The 22,576-nt window shown below is 35.7% G+C and overlaps 1 protein-coding gene across 5 annotated transcripts in view; it reads right to left on the reverse strand.

The window, feature by feature from the left end:
* Positions 1 to 105: 105 nt before the first annotated feature.
* The window catches only part of LOC117402713 (stromal membrane-associated protein 1-like), a 95,021-nt gene continuing 72,550 nt past the window's right edge, over positions 106 to 22,576 (reverse strand). For 3 of the 5 annotated variants that reach the window (XM_059023915.1, XM_059023917.1, XM_059023914.1), the window contains 5 exons: positions 17,750 to 17,831; positions 12,215 to 12,336; positions 6,593 to 6,764; positions 5,129 to 5,445; positions 106 to 1,067 (listed from right to left, as the gene is read on the reverse strand). In XM_059023915.1, the coding sequence (XP_058879898.1) occupies positions 933 to 1,067; positions 5,129 to 5,445; positions 6,593 to 6,764; positions 12,215 to 12,336; positions 17,750 to 17,831 (828 nt within the window). In that variant the 3' untranslated portion in view covers positions 106 to 932. The remainder of the gene's footprint in view (positions 1,068 to 5,128; positions 5,446 to 6,592; positions 6,765 to 12,214; positions 12,337 to 17,749; positions 17,832 to 22,576) is intronic. The other 2 variants (XM_059023918.1, XM_059023916.1) reach the window with 1 other exon arrangement.

Here is a 22,576-nt window from a genome sequence, read left to right on the forward strand (position 1 = left end):
ACAATTCAGTGAACCTGGATGATTCCAGAAAGCTGGCAGTGTGGGGTGGTATTTTCTGTATTCAAAATAATAAACGAGTCATTATACAAAAGGATCACACAATAGTTCATGGCTGTTATCTGTTTAATGCAGGGAAATAACACCTTACCACCTGTACTAGGCACCATAAAAACACAATATAGTAATAAACCTGGAGGAAACTGAAATACAATTACTTCAACATATCTGACCCCAATTATATTTGTAGGAATTCAGATTTTACATTATATCAAATGATGGACTTTTTGCACTAAATTTAGTATTTTACTAACCCTATGGAGGTCTGAAATGAGGACCTTGTTTTTATTTGAAACGACTTACAATCTTATGTCATCCAGGTTTATTTTCTGTTTACTAACTCTGCTTTTCTGTAACACACATAATAAACATCACAATGAAATGGTTCACTTTTCAACTGAAGAGATGGTATGTGTAACAAAACAATCTTTACCAATTAATTTATATATTTCTACTGATGTTAACATACATTTGTTCATACAATATCTTCTACAGGATTTTGGGGTCATTGGAGGTTATATAGATTACTTGTGGGGATGGGTTCACATACATGATTGCCATATCTCTTTGCCATTTAAATACTATTACTCACTATAGATTTGGTAATGATATATTAGACACTCTATAATTGGTCCAGCAGCCTCTTGCCGATATGTTTTAAGGAAATGGGTTTGTGATGTGAGAAGATGGACAAGCTGCCAGTTTGTGTACTTAACCAGCCAGTCACTCAATCAATCAATCAATCAATCAATCAATACACACTGACCCAATGAGTGGATTTACTCCATAATATTAACAAGAAATAGTACATGGATAAAGTAAAAGGGTCCGATTCAGCAGAGCAAAGAATGCCAGGTACAGCTGAGTTTCCCATTTCATTTCCACAGCTGAGTACTGAGAGTCTGGCCTGAGGTGGTTCCTGTCCAGTTGCCCATCGTGTTTGCGGGCTGCCCAAAGCCCATCATGGGACTGGGACCAACCAGATTCATTCCAGCCATCTGCTGATTCATCTAAAAACAAAACAGGAAAGAAGAAACTTTATTTGCATTCTCTTTAAAAGAACCATTTTTTGGGCTGGGACATGGGGTGGGGGTGGGCTAAAACCTTCAGACATCAGAAGCTCTGGGGATTAAAGATTATAGTTCCAAATAAAACAGGTTTCAAATACAGTAGTCTCCGCATACACCTTCTTGACACAGATAGAGATTCATTCACAACGGATAAAAGTACTGTTTTGTAACCTGATAACATCATCATCAAACTTAAATTTAAATGGTTTATTCAGTCTTTTCAAGTGACTTGTCATCGTGAGAGTGATTTCAGGCACACCGATTGGTTTATTAAATCTTTACAGAACAGCCTGCATATCATTGAATTGTTTTGTATTCTGATTTCCACAAGTGCAACTCGGCCACAAAATGGCATATAAACAAAACAACGAAATGCGCCACTGTTTCTCTTGCTACAAAAAGTTGTTCGAGCTCTTGAATAAAAACTGAAATCAGACAAGTCACCGAGCAATTTGGTGTTTCCTGTTATGGCGAGTTGCTTCACCATTTTGTTAAATAATGTGCATGTCTTGTATATTGCTGCAGAATTTTTTTAACGTGTGTAGGGGTGCTGTGTTAAATTTAGTATGACAGTTAGTTTATTAACGTTTGTTTGTCTGTTACTTTATTATTATTATTATTATTTATTTCTTAGCAGACGCCCTTATCCAGGGCGACTTACAATTGTTACAAGATATCACATTATACATTATTTCACATTATACAGATATAACATTATTTTACATACAATTACCCATTTATACAGTTGGGTTTTTACTGGAGCAATCTAGGTAAAAGTACCTTGCTCAAGGGTACAACAGCAGTCTCCCCCACTGGGGACTGAACCCACAACCCTCCGGTCAAGAGTCCAGAGCCCTAACCACTACTCCACACTGCTGCCCTATAAAAATTTATTATTATAGTTCATTAAATGGTACATAAGGACTTTATTTTATTGTGTTACATGTTCCAATGTGTTGTTACAACTGTTTACGAAAGGTGTGTGTATTGTTTTAATTTTAATTATTTTTTTACATTTTGACCACTTTTTTAAACTTTTAAATTGCATTCCCTGCCTCAAGATGGCTTCCCATGTACCCGCATGGACCTCTCAAAACTACATTTCCCAAATTTCCATTGGGGTATGTAAACTTTTGACATAGTTCTGAGCGGTCCAAGCGGGTACATGGGAAGCCATCTTGAGGCAGGGAATGCAATTTAAAAGTTTAAAAAAAGTGGTCAAAATGTAAAAAAAAAAAATTAACACAATACACACACCTTATGTAAACAGTTGTAGCAACACATGGGAACATGCAACACACTAAAATAAAAATGGTCCTTATGTACCCTTTAACACACTTGCCTACTGCGTTTCTTTTATTAAGTTCATTTCATATGTTGATGTGCGTCATGACAAGTATACATACATATTTTATTTATTGATTGATTCATATTGTGTCTGGTGGCTAACTCCATCTTACAGAACACTTTGGCGATAAGAATACTTTGCTTACTTCCCGAGGGGTGTTCTCTTAGCTGGAGACTACTGTAATAATAATAAAAAATATAGTAATCTTAAATCCTACAACTACTACTAATAATAATCTTAAATAATAAACATCATCTTAAATAACAATTCCATTAGTACTGGAAAAATACAAAAAACAAACAAACATTCATATGCCCCTTTCGAAAATTAAACATTAGTGGTATTATCGAAGAACGGATTCTTCTTGATCTAAATAGAAGAGAAATACTGGATGAGAAACTCACATTTTAATGCAGAATGTTTATTTGAACAAGTACAAAAAATACTGTACAAAGGATGGCTATGACAGTGCTGTATAAAATGTGAGTTATTCCATGTGAAACAGGTTTGTAGAGAAAAGTTACATTTGAAGCGAGTTCTGAAAGCCAATACTTTTGGTTCATTACTTACTTAACGTTGTGCCATCGACCCATCTTTATTTATCTGAATCTCTATACGATTTATAGTGTATATGGTCACACTGGCAGGAGCTAGTTTTATAGCTATTGTCTTTGCAGGGAGAGTAACTGAACCAGTTTCTCTGGAGGACAGTCACACAAAATCTGCTGCCTCATTTCAGTAGCATCTGTGCATTCACTGAAAACAAATAGTGCTAAAAAGAAAAATGTAGTACTACAGAATACATAAGTGTCTATAGTCTCTTTTTCCTCTTATAATAAAAATGTCTGACTAATTAAAGTCAAAGAAAATCCATAATAGGGATGTGCTGGAGCGGGAAGTTGGAGATTGAGGTTTCATGTAGTGGATTTCATAATGATGGTTTTATTTGTTTCTTTTGGCATTATCTAGGGTTCTTAATGCGCAATAATATTTAACTTTCCTTTAAGGCTAAACATGTGCCACTCAGTAAAATTGGTAATTTAATTAATTCATTTTCCATTTTTATTTAAAAAGAACTGGGGGTGCAGTTTCCAGCACCTTGGCGGTTTCAATATTTCTAACAACACTATTTATTGATTTGAAATGTTTGCCTAATTAAATTAGTTTGTTATAGTTTTACCTACTAGTGAGATAACCCCCCTTATTTGGCATCACCATTTGGTTTGTAGAAAGGGGAGGTTATTGAAGTACATGGCACAGTTTTTGTGGTCATCATTTAGGATTAACGTATTCTACAATACAGAACAATCTGCCTCAAAATAAAAATGTATATAGTGTTCAGTGTGAACATTCAATCAACTTTACATCTACCTACCTACATCTATATATTACAGGTCCATGTAAGACAACATGTAGATATTTGTTTATTGTATGCCATCTTAATATAAAAATAAATAACAGTATTTATTTTAACATTTATGTATTTTGATGGTATCATTCCTAACTATAAAACAACCAATAGCAGTATACTGCATATAGTAATACTAAAATAAACATTTCAAAGGGATGTCTGACAAATGCCTTGCATTTAAGACAGAGAAGGACTTCAAGTAAAAACTTTGTATTTGTTTCTTTTACTATTACTATACTATTACTGTATGACTTATGGGATATGGGTTCCATCTCTGGTGATAAATGGCTAATTACCATAGTTACCCACCTCTGAGCATATACTACGGATTAATGAAAAAATAAAACCTGCAATATGTTAATTAAGAATCATACAGAATATGATTTGTGCATATAACAGAGCATACACCAATGTGCTGCCAGCGGAAGCAAATATTAACTTATGAATTCCTGATTATAACATTGTGACAATGATAAATGTAGTGCTTCAGCCATTTAACTTTACAGTGCTCATGTGTGCAAATGGTGTGAAGAGGCCTTTAATTAGTACACCCTTATCTGAAGTGCATTCAATCGATTTACTATATCTAATTAACCTCCTGAAGGTCGATAACATCCATGTTAAACATCCAGGAACAATACACAAAAAAGGGGAAGGCGGGCAAGGCGGCTTCATAACTTTGTCTTTTACAGCATACTGATTGGTGGGAAGTTCTGTTTATTTCTAAATCATTTGTTTTGTATTGAGAAGGGCCGGGGACTGGGTCACAGTGCATCTCAAACCTCTGTCTATACTGTAAGAAAGCATGCTTCAGGATGGGTTTTCTTTTATTTATTTTACCCAGAATTTATATTACTTTTATTGGTAAATGGTACAGCAGGTTGTGTGACAATGTTAAATTGCCTTCTACTTGCTATTTATTGAATTTCTTTCCATAACGAAACAATATGAAACAGCAACCAATGCAGCAACTTTAAATATATGCCAAGATGACTCTTTGGTTAAACAAACGGAGACATTTCCTAAGAGTTAAAAAAGAATATACATAAATTACATCATGATGATACTACTACGACTACTACTACTACTACTACTACTACGACTACTACTACTCAGGATTTCAGTGGAAAAAGGTTAAGATTCAATGGAAGTAGGAAAGATATTCTGGATTTTCAACATACTGTAGATTAATGAAAAGAATCACACACAGATTGGGGTAAATTCATAGAAATGGCCTCATACCTGACTCAGGTTCCACTGTCCCTGCTGACTTGTCTGCATGCCATACACATTTTGAGGACTGACCACATTTCCTGGCATTACAGCTTGTGGTCCCATGACATTCTGAGGCAGTCCCATAACTCCAGTTTGTGTGTTGCCCATATATCCATTAGGCATCGCCACGCCAACCATCATCCCTGCATTCTGTCCCATCATAGGCACTGGCTGTCCCATCATACCAGTGGAAGCAGGCATAGGGGCTCCCATATTAGCAAAACCTTGAAAATTTGCAGGTTGGGAAGGGAATGGAATCTGAGCTGGTCCCAAGAACATGCCAGCTGCCAGAAAATAAGAACACACATCAACCTTGGGCTTAAAAGCAGAAAAAAGGGGCTGGGGTTCTTGAAATTTTAATTATGCACAATATCTTAATTCTCATTATTCACCTTATAAAATGTCAGTTTTAAAAACACGATTAGGTAAAAGCATTATGACAGGTTAAAAAAAATGTGACAAACAGAGAGAGAGCTTAATGAATAATAATAACGTACATTAAGTACATTTAAGTACATTTTTTATTAGTCACTGTTAGAGCTGAAGATTTGTGTTGCTCGCTTGGTTGGTGCTCCCATTGGTGAACGATGATTGTAAATCATTAGGAGACAGATTTGCTAAAAGTGCCTAAAAACACAAATTGTGGGTGTTGTCGAGTGAGTGAAATTTTGAAAGTCATTGACAGGAATGTCTAATTTCCCGTTCCTCTCCAGTTTCTCCGAGATACGAATGTACCAGCTTTATATCAAATCTAATTTAATTTAATTTTTTTTTTTTTTTTAAACACACTCTCATTTTGCAGCTCATTAATAAATATTTCTCTACTGTGGGTGTTGTCAAGCGATTGAAAACAAGACATTTTGTGTTTGAATTGAAAGTGGTCTCAAGGAGTTGAGTCGAATGGGTCAAAGTTAAAGTATATTTTCCTCTACAGGAATTATGAAATTTTTTCGAATGGCTCAGGATGCAAATATAGCCTTCATCCATATTTATTTATTTATTTTATATATATATATATATATATATATATATATATATATATATATATATATATATATATATATATATATATATATATATATATATATATATATATATATATATATATATATACACACACACACACACACACACACACCCTTCAACACGGAATGCAGACAATGCCCCACCATTAAGAATAACTAGCTTTTCAAGCATAATTGCAGGAATTACAGGTTTTTAAAACTGACCAACATGTACTGTAACTGACCAACATGTTTCTATCTAATTTTCATAATATAGTTACACAATATTATGTATAAAGTAGTCTTAAGACATAGCCTAGTTCAAACAGTTCTGTGTAATTCAATGTTTGTATCTACTTGGCCTATTTAGTGTCTTGTAAGTTTATATTACAACGATTCAAGAGATAATATTTAAAGGATGCAATACCAGGAGCTGTCTGCTGCTGCTGCATACTCCCGGTGCTGTACAGTGATAATATAGAGTCCTTTGAGAGGGGCTTCTTTGCTGACTCCTCTGATTTGGTGGTTGCCTCAGTAAACAGATCCAGATCCCCTGACACTGCAGCACAGGTGGCAGCTGTTGGCTTACTGGAGGTGGCCTGCGAAACAAGGGTCAAATCTGTAAATACACACAGCTCATGAAAGCAATTAACTTGTTCACAACATAAAAACACTGAAATATATCTTGTTTGGTTGTTATGTTTGTTTTTTTAAGGAAAAACGATAAGCAGCTCATCCCTTGCTCGTTTCTCCCACACTACACCACTGTTCCGCTCTCTGCACTGGCCCCTATCGCTTCTCGCATCAAATTCAAAACTCTTGTACTCGCCTATCGCTGTCTTGACCTTTCTGCTCCCTCCTATCTCGAGACTATCATTTCTCCCCACATCCCCTCTCGCCCCCTCCGCTCCTCCACCTCCGGCAGACTAGCTCTACCCCCCCTCCGCTCCCCTGCCTCCAGAGCCCACTCCTTCTCAATGCTTGCCCCTCAGTGGTGGAACGACCTACCCACAGATATCAGGTCTACTCGGTCCCTGACCTCCTTCCAGCACCTCCTCAGAACACATCTGTTCAGACAGCATCTGTAAACCTCACAACTCAACTATACTAGACTATATGGTACCCAATTGTACCAGTACTTGCATCAGCTTGTATTTGCACTGAACTGCGCCATATGTTGCTGCATTCAACTACTGCTCCTAACCAGTGGTGCAGTCCTAAATCCAGAAGTACCAGAACGCCAACAAAATAGAGATTTCTTAAACAAAAATGATACAAAATTCCAGTTTTATTTGTTCATTGAGCTTGAGGTAACATTTAATAGGTAATGCATGTGTCTCGCATGCGACTTTTATAGGCTACTCCCCTAGTGCTGCCAGACTGGCAGATTTTGAAAGCATCTTGCAGGTAACTGCTGTCTTTGGTGGTTTAGTTATTTTTAGCGTGCACGTTCGTTTTCTATTCCTTTCGAAAATGAGGTCATCACCAGCGCAGAATTTCAATCACCACAACGTCCTGTATAGTATATCACGTTCTCCCCGTCTTTTTTCTGGAGCTCTGCATCCAATAAAATTGTTAATCACACAAAAGCTGTGTGATTCGTCACCAATTTCAGAACTGTATAATTACAATTGTTTTTCAATGTATTTTTAAAGAATGTATCCGCTGACAGTTCTGGACAATTTCATTTTACACGACATTCTGAATACATGTTTTTTCCTTGACCTACCACATTTTATCTCATCAGATAAATAAAAAAAATAAAATAAACACACTGTTCTGCTACTGTAAATTGTGTGAGAAAAACAAGCAAAGCAGACAAATATAGTTTATAACATTACTGGTTTTTCTGTTTTTTTTTTTTTTAATAAATGTGTAGCACTTATTTGCAGTTTTTGGTTGCTTTAATAAACAATTCAGCTACATCATCAGGATTTTTACTAAAAAACACTGTTAGCCCTATTAAACTTTTAGTACTGTAGTTTGTAATAGAATTTCCTAATGTTCTCTGCATTGCATCACAAGGATGACTGACAATTGTACAATTGTGCAGAGATCAGGAGATGTGTGTGACTTGACTGCAAACATTTAAAATATGTGCCGGTTATCGGAGACGGAGACTCCGTTTCATGTACCATCATCAGTAGTGGCACATAGGGAATCTGGTTCCTAATGCCTATTCAATGGCATGGTACAGAAAGATTTTTATTTATTTCCATGCAGAAAAGAGATTGCTTCACCGGTGTGCATGCATTGAAATTATTCTTAACTTGATTCTTAAGTTAACTCTTAAGCCAAGGTTCTGCCTATTGAAGAAAGTACCTGAACGCTGTTCTGGCTTGACTACACCACTGCTCCCGACCACTCAGGTTTTTTGTAATTGCTCTTACTTGAAATCATTCTCATCCACTTATCATAATTACCTCATGTTCTTATTGGACTTACTCATATAAGCAACTATTTAGTATAAAGTTTTAACAGCTCTTAGTCGAACTCGCTCTTACTTATAAATGTACTGTACTCTTTATTTTGCTCTTACTTGAATTTGATCTTATTGAACTTTCATAACTGCTCTTATCTGTATTATGATATTCTGTAATGTGATATTTTATAATGTGATAACTTGTAATGTGATATTTTATAATGCGACACTTTGTACTGTGATATTTTGTAACAATTGTAAGTCACCCTGGATAAGGGCGTCTGCCATTATATATATATAAATAAATAAGTAAATAATAAACAACTGAGAGCCAAGCTGAGCTTAATACATGGCAGTTAAGTTCTAGAATTTGCTTACAAGTGGGATAAGAAGCCATGCTATTTTGTTTAAAAAACCAACATGACGTTGACATTATTTAATGTTAAAGATCAGCAGCCATCCGAAGTGAGAGACATATACATCACTCTGATGAATGTAAACTGCAGGACCCATAACCCCCATAATAAGAGAGATCTGTATGATCCTTCAACAAAATACATAGTAAACAGCTATAGCTTCTGGCTGTGAGGCGATAATATTAAACCAAGGAAGAAGAATACTGTACATAAACACACAAACAAAAACTTTGATCAGCAAATGCTGATCAAAGTGTATATTTTTATTATATATACACACACACACACACACACACACACACACACACACACACATACAGTGGTTTGCAGACGTATTTCACCCCCTACCAATATATATATATATATATATATATATATATATATATATATATATATATATATATATATATATTCTTTTCATTCAGAATGTGCTCACAAGGTACCAACCCCTATTTGCATGCTGCATTAATATTAGCGTCAGTGGTTCATTGCATTTTTTCCACGTAATTACTTACACTATCAATGTATTTAAAATGTTAACTTTTGGTATTATAAATGAGATGTACTTTTAAAACTTCAAAACATTCAGCATGACACCATACTTAACACTTTTAGATGTGTCGTGCATTTATACGCAGAGAAGATTGGCTAGTCTGTGCGCAGTGAAGTATATAAATATTTTGTTTGAGGCGGCTGATGATGGCATTAAATATAAACAATATAACAAGACTTTGTTTTTCTCCATGGATATTGTGAAGCAAAGCACCACTAAGTTAAAGTAAGTTATTGCTTTTCTTATGTAAATATCTCTTTACGTCTGTGTAGATATGTTTCATATTGCAATTGTGTTATTATATTTCTGTGTTTTGGAAGACTTCGATAATATCGATATTGAAATATATGCACAATATCCAATTTTCATATTTTTATTTATATATATATATATATATATATATATATATATATATATATATATATATATATATATATATATATATATACACACACACACACACACACACACACATAAGAAAAGGTTTTTAAAAAAATGTACACAAAAGTTTAAAAGATTAAAAAATCTTTTATTTTTAGGAAGTTTCAGGCAAAAGCTGTTTAAAAAGAAAAGCAAACACAATGCACTAATATATACATATATACACACACACACACACACACATATAATTTTAGGGCTGTCAATTAAATTGCAGATATCTTCCGCGATTAATGCATTAATTTTTGGGGAGATTAAGTTTGAAAACTTGTCTAACAAAGATGAGGAAAATAATTTATTTTCATGTGATTGGAGAAGTTTAAAAAAAAACCCACGATTAACACAATTCAGATGTGTCGGTGTCTTTACAAGAAATGAGCAAAGAAGTTAATAATAATAATAATAATAATAATAATAATAATAATATTATTATTATTATTATTATTTCGATGTTTCCAGTACTGAAAAATACACTGTATGTGTACTATACAGATTTAAATATGTATCATGCACTTAAAACTGTAATATATGTAATTTGTTATTTTTTTCTTCTTCTTTTAATCATCAAAATTGCTATTTTCTTAAGGAATATAATATATACAAGATTATTATTATTTGTTTATTTAGCAGACGCCTTTATCCAAGGCGACTTACAGAGACTAGGGTGTGTGAACTATGCATCAGCTGCAGAGTCACTTACAACTACGTCTCACCCGAAAGACAGAGCACAAGGAGGTTAAGTGACTTGCTCAGGGTCACACAGTGAGTCAGTGGCTGAGGTGGGATTTGAACCGGGGACCTCCTGGTTACAAGCCCTTTTTCTTTAACCACTGGACCACACAGCCTCCTGGTCAAGATAAGTAAATGACAAAGTCTCTGTGTGAGGGGTAAAACAATGGAGAAGACCCCCAACACCCTTTGATATATGCATAGAAACAAACAAACAATCTTGTAGAGTAGGAAATGTATCAAAAAGAAGAAAAAAAATATGTCAGGCATGTATTTTTGTAGCACCTTTTGTTTTGGAATGTATTTGGGTACCAACGTCATATATATATATATATATATATATATATATATATATATATATATATATATATATATATATATATATATATATATATATATATATACACACACACACACACACACACACATAATACTGTTATCTATGTACTGTACATGTACCTATTTCAGTTTTTTATTAAAAAAATAACCCATCTCCAAGGAAGCCATAATAAAAATAGCTTATTATGCAAGCCGATATCAAAAAGGCATTACTATAAGAACAGAAGCACATTACACATTTTACAGTCTACAAAGCAGAAACACTTTCCCAGCACATATTTCAATAAAGCATTAATTTAAGCGGAAAATGGTTTTGTTACTCTTGCCCAATTCCCAGATCAGTTACACAGCAGCAGAGTTATCCCACAGGAACCCTCTGAAACATACAAAGCCTGGTGGTCTCACTACATTCACAGATCAAAGACAAATTGCTCTTTATCCTCAAACTCTCACAAGTCAGAGATGATTTCATTGCAAAGCCATAACATGTAAAGAGGCATCAATTTTTTTCTTCTACACTTGTATTTGCATAAACACTCAGATGTAAGCTGTTTTTTTTATTGGTTATTCCACTGAGCTGAGATACTCAAATATACCACATTTATTTTATTTTTTCAGGTTTTTGAATTTTTAAATGACAGAAAAGCTGTGGTTCACTGTGGGGGAAAAACAGATGTAATTTAGAACACATTAGAAATCCGAAGAAATGTTAAATTAACCTTATTTCAGAGTGCAGTTTCTCTACCAAAGTATGGTAATATGCAAAACATCATTCACTCAGCATACTTTAATCTTTCAGAGACCTTACAAAGCCATTTCTCCAGTAACTAGAAAGGGAAATGTAATCTTTTTTGTACACTGAGGAAATTGAAAATTGAGTCAGCTATTTTCCACTGGTCATGTTTAAAATATTAATTTCAGTGTGTTGCATTTTTGTCACTTCAGAACATGAAAGAAAAGTTACTGTAACATTATCCAGACCCCCTGGTGTTCTATAATGAATATAATCTGAAGAAAATCCATGTTTAGGAAAGCCTGTCTGGTTAGGCTGTGCAGTAAGTGGTCATAAGGAGTTGGAAATCCTTATGTAAAATCCACCAGCTGAATTTAAAGAATGAAATACAACAGTATGAGCAATGTTCTTGAGCCTACCTGAGTAAATGGTGTGGTCGAAGATGGAAGTGGATTTGAAACCATCGGACCGAAGATATCCAGATCATCACTCAAAGGTGCATTAATCGTGGTACTGCTTCCATTAGCAACAGCTGGAGCATCTTGGAAGTTAAAAAAAAAAAAACTTTATCCCAGAATCATGTACTCCCAAGCATTCCGTTTTTGCATTTAAAATTAAAACGTATATTCCTTGATGCAGAGCCAGCAGACAGTCCAAAACTAAACCTTTTCTATTAATTAAATTGTGTGTGTGTGTGAGTATATATAAAAAGACATTTAAAATGGCCATTAGCCTATTACTAACTAGGCCAACCTTTTTCTGGTAATTCTACTTAATTTTACTTAATCTTAATTCTGCAAACGCAGGGGTAAGGAGGTTATCACAGCTTTCGGATCCTAAGAAACATCTTTCTACAACGATTAGGATGCGCCATCAGTCATATTAGACTCCAAAGGTTCAACTGCTGAGATATACTGTAGCACTGTGATTCTGTAGTGTAATCTCTAGTAACACAATATGTTTAACATACATTAATCATTATAAGGACTTACAAATTCCATTTTGTGGACTAAATATAACCATAGCTTGGCAGTTCCTTGTCAAAAACTATAATGGGAATATGACAGTATCTATTACGTGTATATAAAATGAATAACCAAAAAACTTCTGCATCGCTGAGTATCACACAACTAAGCAACTGTTTGTATGCCATTAAATTATAGTACACCATCACAGGGGGGAAAAGCAATTAAGTATTACAAGTTACATTAGTTCTGCTGCCACCAAGTTTCTCATCAGCACATGAAGACCATTCTAGACTCTCGCTCTTTGCTTTGTCTCTCTTTGTCTCTCGCTCTTTGCATCTCACTGCTTTCAAAAAGTCTGCAACTGAAACACTTGTGTAATAAAAGTTGACATGGAGGAAAATTTAGAGATTTGAATCACTGATTTGAGATGGAGAGTGAATAACAATAACAGCTGTATCTTCAGGTGAGTTTGTGTACTCGTTATATGCAAGGCACACATATTCAAGTCCATGCCGCTATTGATCTCTGGTTATTCAATGCTATATTTACAACACATTGAAAAGAAAGAGAAATTGACCCGAATGGTAATTTTCAAGTGACTTGTACAGTACTTCATGATACTTATCACGGAGCACGCCAGTCATCAGTTCCAGGAAAAAGCAACTCTAATTCTAAAGAGACTATTCCAACTACACCATTCTAAAGTTTTCCCCTAAAACTGAATGGTTGCCTTTTTTTAAAAAAATCTCACAATAGGTTAGATTGTTTAGATGTGGATACAAGTTTTCAAATGTGTCACATTAAACACACCTGTCTAAGCAGTTATGTCAATTTGCATACAACACCACAATATTTTAAGGAAGTCTAAAAACTGGCTACATTAAACTTATTTACTCTGGTTTGAAGCCAGATACTACACAGATTTGTGGCCAATTCCTCATAACACTACTGAACTAAGGAAACAATGAAGGGAGGTTTGTTGTTTGTTTCCTTCAGCTTTACCTTTACATTTGTAAATAAAATTTAAATACTTCCATTTCACAATTTATAAGATGCATATTTAATATATGATATAATGAAGTGCTGACTGAAAATACCAGACCTCTTGGGATTAACCAACTATAAAATCAGAAGCAAGCACGCTACTGGCAGGTAAAATTAGAGAAATATCAATGCCATCAAAAGGAAGGAAGACTTTTAAACAGGTTGTCATGAGAATCGCACCTGGTAATAATGATGGTTTAAATACGGGCAGCCCTCCAGAAATGCTTCCCATTTCTTTAATTCTCTAATCCCTTTAATGTCACTTCAAACAATACATGCACTGCACATTATTGCAAGCACTGCCAAATATACTGAGTGTTCCACCTTTCCGTTTTTTTTCCTGAATTTTACTGAAAAAATTACAAGATTTATACATTTATTTTTTAAATCGGTTTTTACTGATTTTATCTGATTTCTTGTCTACTATTCAATATTATCCCTGTACTATTTTCTAGGAAATACACAATATTTTGATTCAAATGCTGTTTTATGTTGACTCCAACATTGCAAAAAGCAGCCCTACATTGCATCCTAGGATACAGCATGTACGTTTGTACGTCAGAGGATCAAATAGAGTTCATCTCCCTCACCCGTTTTGCGGAGGTTACAGCAAATAAGAAAGCCGCTTTGAACGATAAAAATGTCAGCTCAGCTGAACGCATGGGCTCAAATGGAGGCTTCATGAGTGCATTAAGCACCACGTTTACACTCCAGCGAGGAACAATGTCCTTCATTAGGCTTCCGAAGCTGCAAGCCCCTTTCAAAAATTGTCCCGCCAGAAAGTGAGGTCCTGGGGAGACAGAGTCCATTTTAACATGGCGAGCCGAAATGGTTGCTTGATAGACCTTAAAACGTGGAGTGGGATTTCCCCTAGTCAAAAAGGTCCTGCAAAAACTGCAGTATAACTGCCATGGGACAGGTCGTGGGGTCGAACCCACGAGGCAGACACCAGGTTTGAAAACTCTCACTTGTACCCGTACTGGGAACATGTGGACGGTGCTCTGGCATTCTGCAGGGTGTCAATGACCCTATTAGAAACCCCCAGGTGGCTCAAATGCAGCCGTTCAGGGGTCAAATCCAGAGATGCAGGTTCGATGTGTTGGGATACCACAATCCCTGTGCCTGACTGAGAAGGTCTCGACACGAGACTGAGGGAAGTCTGTTTGTTAGAATGGTACCAACAGCCTCCATAATGGTGATGCTAAAACTGTCACCAAAACGGCAGCAAGATACTGTGGAAGAGATTGCAAGCAATCACAACCGAAGCAGGTATCTCAGTCCTGCACAGTGCTGCTGAGCCCAGCAGCTGCTCTTGCTGCACGTGTGCTATAGCACCACGTTGCAGACAGGCCTGTGCATAGTCTCTGTAAAAAAAATCAAAACACACGAGAAAAAACTCTCAACAAATACAGTAAATTTTAACAATTGCATAAATATAAAACGTTTCGTATTTTTAGTCCAAGCCAAAATGAGAAATAAATAACTTCAGCTGGAGCTATTGCAACCTGGCAGGGAGAGTACAGGTCAGCCAACTTATGTTGCTGGATCCCTAGGAAGGAGCGACTCAAGCCGCTGGCTTCATGCGGGGCACAAGGCAGCAGTGGGACGTAACAAGCAACAGGCTGTAGTGCACAAAATATACGTAATTAGTAAAAACTATTACAGCGATTATTTTAATATCACATATAATGTGTGTAAAAACACAATAAATGCGAAATATATATAGCAGATAGAAGTAACAAGTACTTATCAGAACAAGGCTCTCTGGTCAGGTCAGTCTTGAAAGGACAAATGACACAGATCTGTGAGCACTGTCCTCTTGTACCCTCGGGGGTGGGGCTGAGCAGCTTTGGTATGTCTTATTCCGGTTTAGGAGGTAAATACCCATACGGTAATGGTTACATTTCGTACTTGAAAGGGAACCACTGAATACTTTGCTCAGTATGATTTGTGTTTTTTGCAAGTCTGTCAACTTCAACTAAATTTGGCACCGGTTTTATTACTACTTTTGCTAAATGAACATAAATAAAAAAGAAATAAAAAAAGGTGTAAGTCAATAAATAAATATTGAATTAAATAAAAATGCCTAATTATTTTATGATTTAAATAATAACGTCAGGTTATATTGGTCCATTCATGTTACTAGTCAGACTCTTACCCTTGTGTTTTAGTTAATCAGAATCAGCCTTGTTAACAGTAAACACAAGTTGCAAGGAAAACTAGCCACAGACAGTCGTAAGGGGCATTCCTAGCAGCGAGATTAGCAAGGTACTTTTCACAATGCTACTGAATTAAATTAAAAATAAAAAGTAAGTAAGCTTGCAAATAGACTGCAGGGGGATCAAACTTCATTTAAATCACCGATGGGATCAATTTAAAACCCTTTTGAAAACCAACCCCTAAACTCAAGTGATGGCCTAATTTATTGGTGACTTATTTGATTTATTGAAGTTGTATGCTGATGTTATACACTTAAGGTAAAACATTTATTTATACAACATGTGTCCTACAGTACATTCTTTTTTAATTCTCAATAGTGGATATTAAAAAACAAACACATTCTTGATCTAAAAAAAAATAAACTTTTTTTATTAAACATTTAATAATTGCGTAAAAGAAAATCATTTGGACTGAATAATATAATATAGATAGCATAATCCCTCTTAATGGAAATTGCACAGTAAATATTGACCCAGATCTGATTGGCATGTTTCTCACATCAACACTGAATCCTGTAAGTAAAAGATGAAGATGGATTTAGGTTTTCTTATACCTAATCTCCGAAGGGATAAAATATGTGGTTTGAGAAATCAAAACCAAAAATTACTTTTAAATCCTTGAGGATTATGCAGTAGACATTGAACAGTTTGGCTACACAATTCTTTACAGTAGGTTTGTCAAGTGAAAAAACAAAACAAACCAAAAAAAAAACAAAAAAAAACTGGGTGTTATTTTTCAGTATGTTTTAGGAAATCAACCTGTCAAAAACCGAGTTGAAAGTCAATGATAGTCAAACATTTTCCCTAATCTGTTGGCAGACTGATAACAAAATATGATGAAATGACTTGCTTTCTGGAATGATACACAACCACGAATCTGCCTTAGGATAAACAATTATAATTAAGTCCTTGTGGAGTCAGTTGCTGTATTTTCTCAATATAGTGTATTTCAGAGTCGACTGCAAAACAGATGGCTGCCTTGCTTGCCATTCTCTGAGGAAAAAAAAAAAAGAGTGCACTATAGCTGACAACCTAAAAGATGAAAGTAGGACAGACCCTTGCATGAGTCAAATCTTGTTTGCGAAAAGTCAAACATATTGCCATCTGTCAGCTACAAAACAAAGGCTGCATTTTATTTTTATATATATATATATATATATATATATATATATATATATATATATATATATATATATATATATATATATATATATAAAAATATATATATATATATATATATATATTTAAAAAACCGCAGTCTTTGTTTATTTATATAAATAAAATCACACTCTTCATAAGATACCGACACTGCAACAACCTGTCAAATAGGAAGGCCTTCCTTAGCATGCATTTTATGCTTTTCTGTGTGTGGAGGGGCGGGGGTTGAATAACAGGATGTGCCTTTGACTAGAATAAGGCAAACTGTGGGTTTATTTTATCACATATCCTGGATTCTCTAAAGGAAACTTTGATTGCTGCTCTATCTCTCCAAGGAGTTCATTACCAGTATATTTTTCTGAATGACAGAGGAGAGAGAGAGAGAGACATCTGGATGTGGTATTACTTTAGTCTGGGTTTCATAACAATTCCCACTCATGCCATTTCAGGCTTACTTAATAGCTGTAGGCACAAGGAGAATAAGGCTCTTACTTTTCTTCCAACAAAGGTCTCGTAGCCATGATGCTGCTGTAAAATCTGGAACAATGTATTATTCATTACTTACCTAGTCCTAAAAGATCAATAGCAGGTTCTGCAGTTTTCAGAGGACTCACTCTATCTATCTGCTTCTCTTCTTTCTTCTGTGGCTTTATTAAAAAAAAAAAAAAAAAAATAAAAAAATATTGGTGAAACATGCTTTTCCCCCAGCTAACCAAGATAGAGTTTTTTGGCCAAAACTCAAAGCGCTATGTGTGGCGCAAACCTAACACTGCCCATGCCTCAAGACACACCACCCCTACAGTGAAGTATGGTGGTGGTGGCAGCATCATGCTGTGGGGATGCTTCTCATCAGCAGGGACTGGGCATCTTGTTAAAATTGAAGGAAGAATGGATGGAGCAAAATACAGGGAAATACTGCAAGAAAACCTGCTTCAGTCCACTAAAAAACTGAAGCTTGGGAGGAAATTCACCTTTCAGCAGGACAATGATCCCAAGCACAAGGCCAAAGCAACATTGGAGTGGCTCAAGAACAAAAAGGTGAATGTCCTACAGTGGCCCAGTCAAAGTCCTGATCTCAATGCCATTGAGAATCTGTGGTACTATTTGAAAATTGCGGTCCACAAGCGTCGTCCAACCAACCTGAACAACCTGGAGCAAATCTGCCAAGAAGAATGAGCCAAAATCACTCCGACACTGTGTGCAAAGCTGGTACATACTTACCCCAAAAGACTTAAAGCTGTTATTGCAGCGAAAGGTGGCTCTACCAAATATTAATGTGTGGGGGTTGAATACTTATGCAAGCAAGATATTTCAGTTTTTTTATTTTTCTTAAATATTTCCCAACATAAAACCAATGTCACCTTACAATAATTGATTTTGAGTTTCAGTGTTTTAAAATAAAATATCAAACAGAACGAAATTTCAATGTACCATTTGTAATTCAGTAATATGAGAGAATTGTTCAGGGGTCTGAATACTTTTGCAAGGCACTGTATGTATATATATATATATATATATATATATATATATATATATATATATATATATATATATAACAGGCACTCAAAAACATCATGTCATCACCCCTAATTTCTACAGAGAAGGAAAGGTCAGGGGGCTGCTCTCCAAACGTGTACAGATTAATGATAATCTGCATTAGTTAACAGTGGCTTCAAACGCCCCCTGCCTCACTATATTCCTGATACAGGGGACACACACTGGAAACAGATGAGTTATCTGCACATCACATCTTGCCAACTGTACACATATACTTTATTCACTCAAATATAGTATATTAGACAGTTGTCACATATCACGTAAAACACATTTATGAGGCTAATGGTTCAATGTATACTCTTTTCCTAAATGTCAACATAGTTAACATTTTATGATTAGTCTCACAATCAATGTGCTGTAAACATCATGCTTTTGTTTGATTTGTTTAAAAAAACAAAACAAATTCTTTGAGGTGCTGCCTACTCTATGACTATTCCCTCCAAAATACCAACAACCAATAAAAGTATCCCAGGGAAAGGAAAGGTGATAAAAATAAGCAAATGTCACATCCTTAATATACCTCCAATTATAATAAATAAATGATGCTTACAGTTTGTGCCATTCAAAAGATGACAGTCACTGTCAAGAAAACACACACACACACACACACACACACAAGCACACTTGTGTGATGTTATTCTGCATATGGTGTTCGCAGATGGTGTAAGGACATGGCCCATTAAAAAAGAAACGTATGAAAGATACTTAAGTAAAAACTAAAATTACTTTTAATAAGTGAACCTGTCACTCCACTTGGGGCCACCAATTTATTTAAACATGCTTTTAAAAAAATCTCTGCCAGTTCCATGTAATAAAACTCTTGCACACTAAATTCAATTCCTTCTAACAAAACAGAGAAAGCAGCCAAGCATGTGTGGATAAAATTAAGTCATGTATAATTTGTTAAATACATTTTATTGGCTGCCGAAACATAGGCCTGTTAGATAAAAGTAATTTTCATGAAATGTAATTTCCTACAATTCCTGTACAGTAGATGTCATAAATTATTAAAGTGTTTAATTAGTTAGAGCTTTGTATGCCAATTTGCATTTAATTCATAAAGCAGGTCATGCACCATATAATTCAAATCAAACAATTTACTCTAACACTTGATATTTTATTTATACTATATTACTTCATTAAATCTCTCTTTTTAATAAAACCTTTAGTTTGGAGCCTAGTATCTGTCAGTTTAAGCAAACTTAACCAAATAAAGACACTTCTAAACAAGTTGATAATATTTAAATTTTGTGTGGGTGTGTGTGTGTAGGCCCGGAGCAAACTAGGCAGTCGCCTAGGGCAGCAAGTTTAGGGTGGTGGCAAAAAAAAAACAAAAAAAAAAACGAAAGCAAAGAATCTGCATTAAGTGCGAAACACTGCTCCAGTGACGTTTAGCACCACAGTAACTCTGACATCGCACTGAAAAATCCCATCCAAACACGCTCATTCGCATGGTATGGAGTGATCGAAAGTAAATTGCATTTTTTCTATTTATCATGCCGTTCTATAGAAAAAATTGCTTTATGACTAACTAATAGAGACGCAAAGTTTCAAGAAGTTCTAGACAGGCATTGATGTTCGGCGTCAGAACAAGAATTTTAATAATGTTAACAATCTAAACACATGTGAATTTATAGTATTTTGACAGTAAATACCAATGTTAATCAAATGTGTTCAATTCCGATCTCCAAGTCCGGAATCAAATCAATACAAAAATAAAAATCTGAATGTTTCCTATCACATGACACTGCCAATATTACTAACCTGTTTGGTGTGCAAGGTAATCAAAACATGCAATCTTCAGGTGTGAAAAAGTTATTGCCCCCCCCCCCCAGTTAACTCAACCCAATTAAAGGGATAATTAGGGTCAGCTGTTTGAGTACTTTGGTTAACAACCAGGCCTGATTTGGGCCAGCCCTGCCCAATATAAATCTGACTAACTTTGGCCCTTGCCATCAGAGTGATGTTGTCAGCACAGTTTCTAGAGCAGGGGTGTCAAACTCCAGTCCTCGAGGGCCGCAGGGTCTTCTGGTTTTCATTCCAAATTAAGCTCTCAATTAACATAATTGATCTAATTATTTGTTGAATTTGACATATTTAATATTTTTCAAGGTCTTTTACAGTTGATGGTTTTAAAAATGCACTTGATTCACTACCTGTGAAACATTTTGAGGCCTGAAGAGGTGTTAAATGTGTCCAGTTAATCAAATAATTAGACCAATTAAGTAACCGAGAGCTTGGGTGGAACAAAAGCCAGAAGACACTGCGGCCCTCCAGGAACTGAGTTTGACACCCCTGATCTAGAGGCACATCATGCCATGAACAAAAGAAATTCCTGGACCTCTGGAAAAAAGTTGTTGATGCCCATCAGTCTGGAAAGGGTTAAAAAGGTCAGTCGGCTAAGGTCAATGTTAATGACTCCACCATCAGAAAGACACTGGGCAAAAATGGGATTCATGGCAGAGTAGCAAGGCGGAAACCATTGCTCACGAAGAAGAACATGAACGCTTGTCTCAAGTTTGCCAAAAAACACCTGGATGATCCTCAAGAGTTCTGGAACAATGCTCTATGGACAGATGAGTCAAAAGTGGAACTTTTTGGCTGACATGGGCCCCATTTTGTCTGGCGAAAACCAAACACTGCATTCCACAGTAAGAACCTCATACCAACGGTCAAGCATGGTGGTGGTAGTGTCATGGTTTGGGGACGCCTTGCCATCATTGAAGGAACCATGAATTCTGCTCTGTATCTGAGAATTCTACAGGAGAATGTCAGGCCATCCGTCCGTGAGCTGAAGCTGAAGCGCAGCTGGGTCATGCAGCAAGACAATGATCCGAAACACACAAGCAAGTCTACATCAGAATGGTTGAAGAACAAGAAATTTAAAGTTTTGGAATGGCCTAGTCAAAGTCCAGACCTAAACCCCATTGAGATGTTGTGGCAGGATCTGAAAACGAGCAGTTCACGCTCGAAAACTCACAAATGTCACCGAACTGAAGCAGTTCTGCATGGAGGAGTGGGCCAAAATTCTTCCAAGGCGCTGTGAGAGACTAATCTATAACTACAGGAAGCGTTTGGTTGCAGTTATTGCTGCTAAAGGTAGTGTAACCAGTTATTGAGTCTAAGGGGGCGATTACTTTTTCACACGGGGCATTGGGTGTTGCATAACTTTCTTTAAGAAATAAATGAAATGTATCAAATTTTTGTGTTTTGTTCACTCAGGGTCCAAAACAATTGCAAATACATCTTCTTGCTGTCTAACGTCTGCCTCAAATTTTTAATATTTTGTTTAGAATTGAGACGTGTCTGCAACTGCATATTGCCTCAGACATGGTGTTAAATGAAAGCCCCATTTATCTGCATACATATAAAATAGATTGCTGATCAATTTACATTTCATACTCTGTTCATTACATGTTAATCTTTTCCAACTTGCCAAGCTTCCCTTCAGAATTCTAGAAACAAGGCAGTGCAGAAAACAGAGGTGCTAAATGACACACAGGGATTACTCTGGATTCTTCAGAAAATTCCGACAAGCTGGTATTCAGAAATTAAGACAGCAATACACACTTATTTTTAAATGACATATCAAGTATGTATTAGAATATGTTATTCCAGTTAAAATTGCAATTTAGTTGCATTTTTTGCACCACTTTTATAATAAAGCAGCAGAGTCAAACCAAGCAGCAGAGCTCACAGCTCCAGGGAACACTGGGGAAACTGTTCAGCTAATTCTAGAATCTTAAAGAGCTCTAAATCCAGCAGATATTGATTACCCACCAAGCAGCTGTCAAATGTATTGATTAGCTGCTTGCAGGTGTGGTATCCAAGACTA

The sequence above is a fragment of the Acipenser ruthenus genome, chromosome 5 (genome assembly GCF_902713425.1).
Source record: "Acipenser ruthenus chromosome 5, fAciRut3.2 maternal haplotype, whole genome shotgun sequence".
Classification (NCBI taxonomy): domain Eukaryota; kingdom Metazoa; phylum Chordata; class Actinopteri; order Acipenseriformes; family Acipenseridae; genus Acipenser; species Acipenser ruthenus.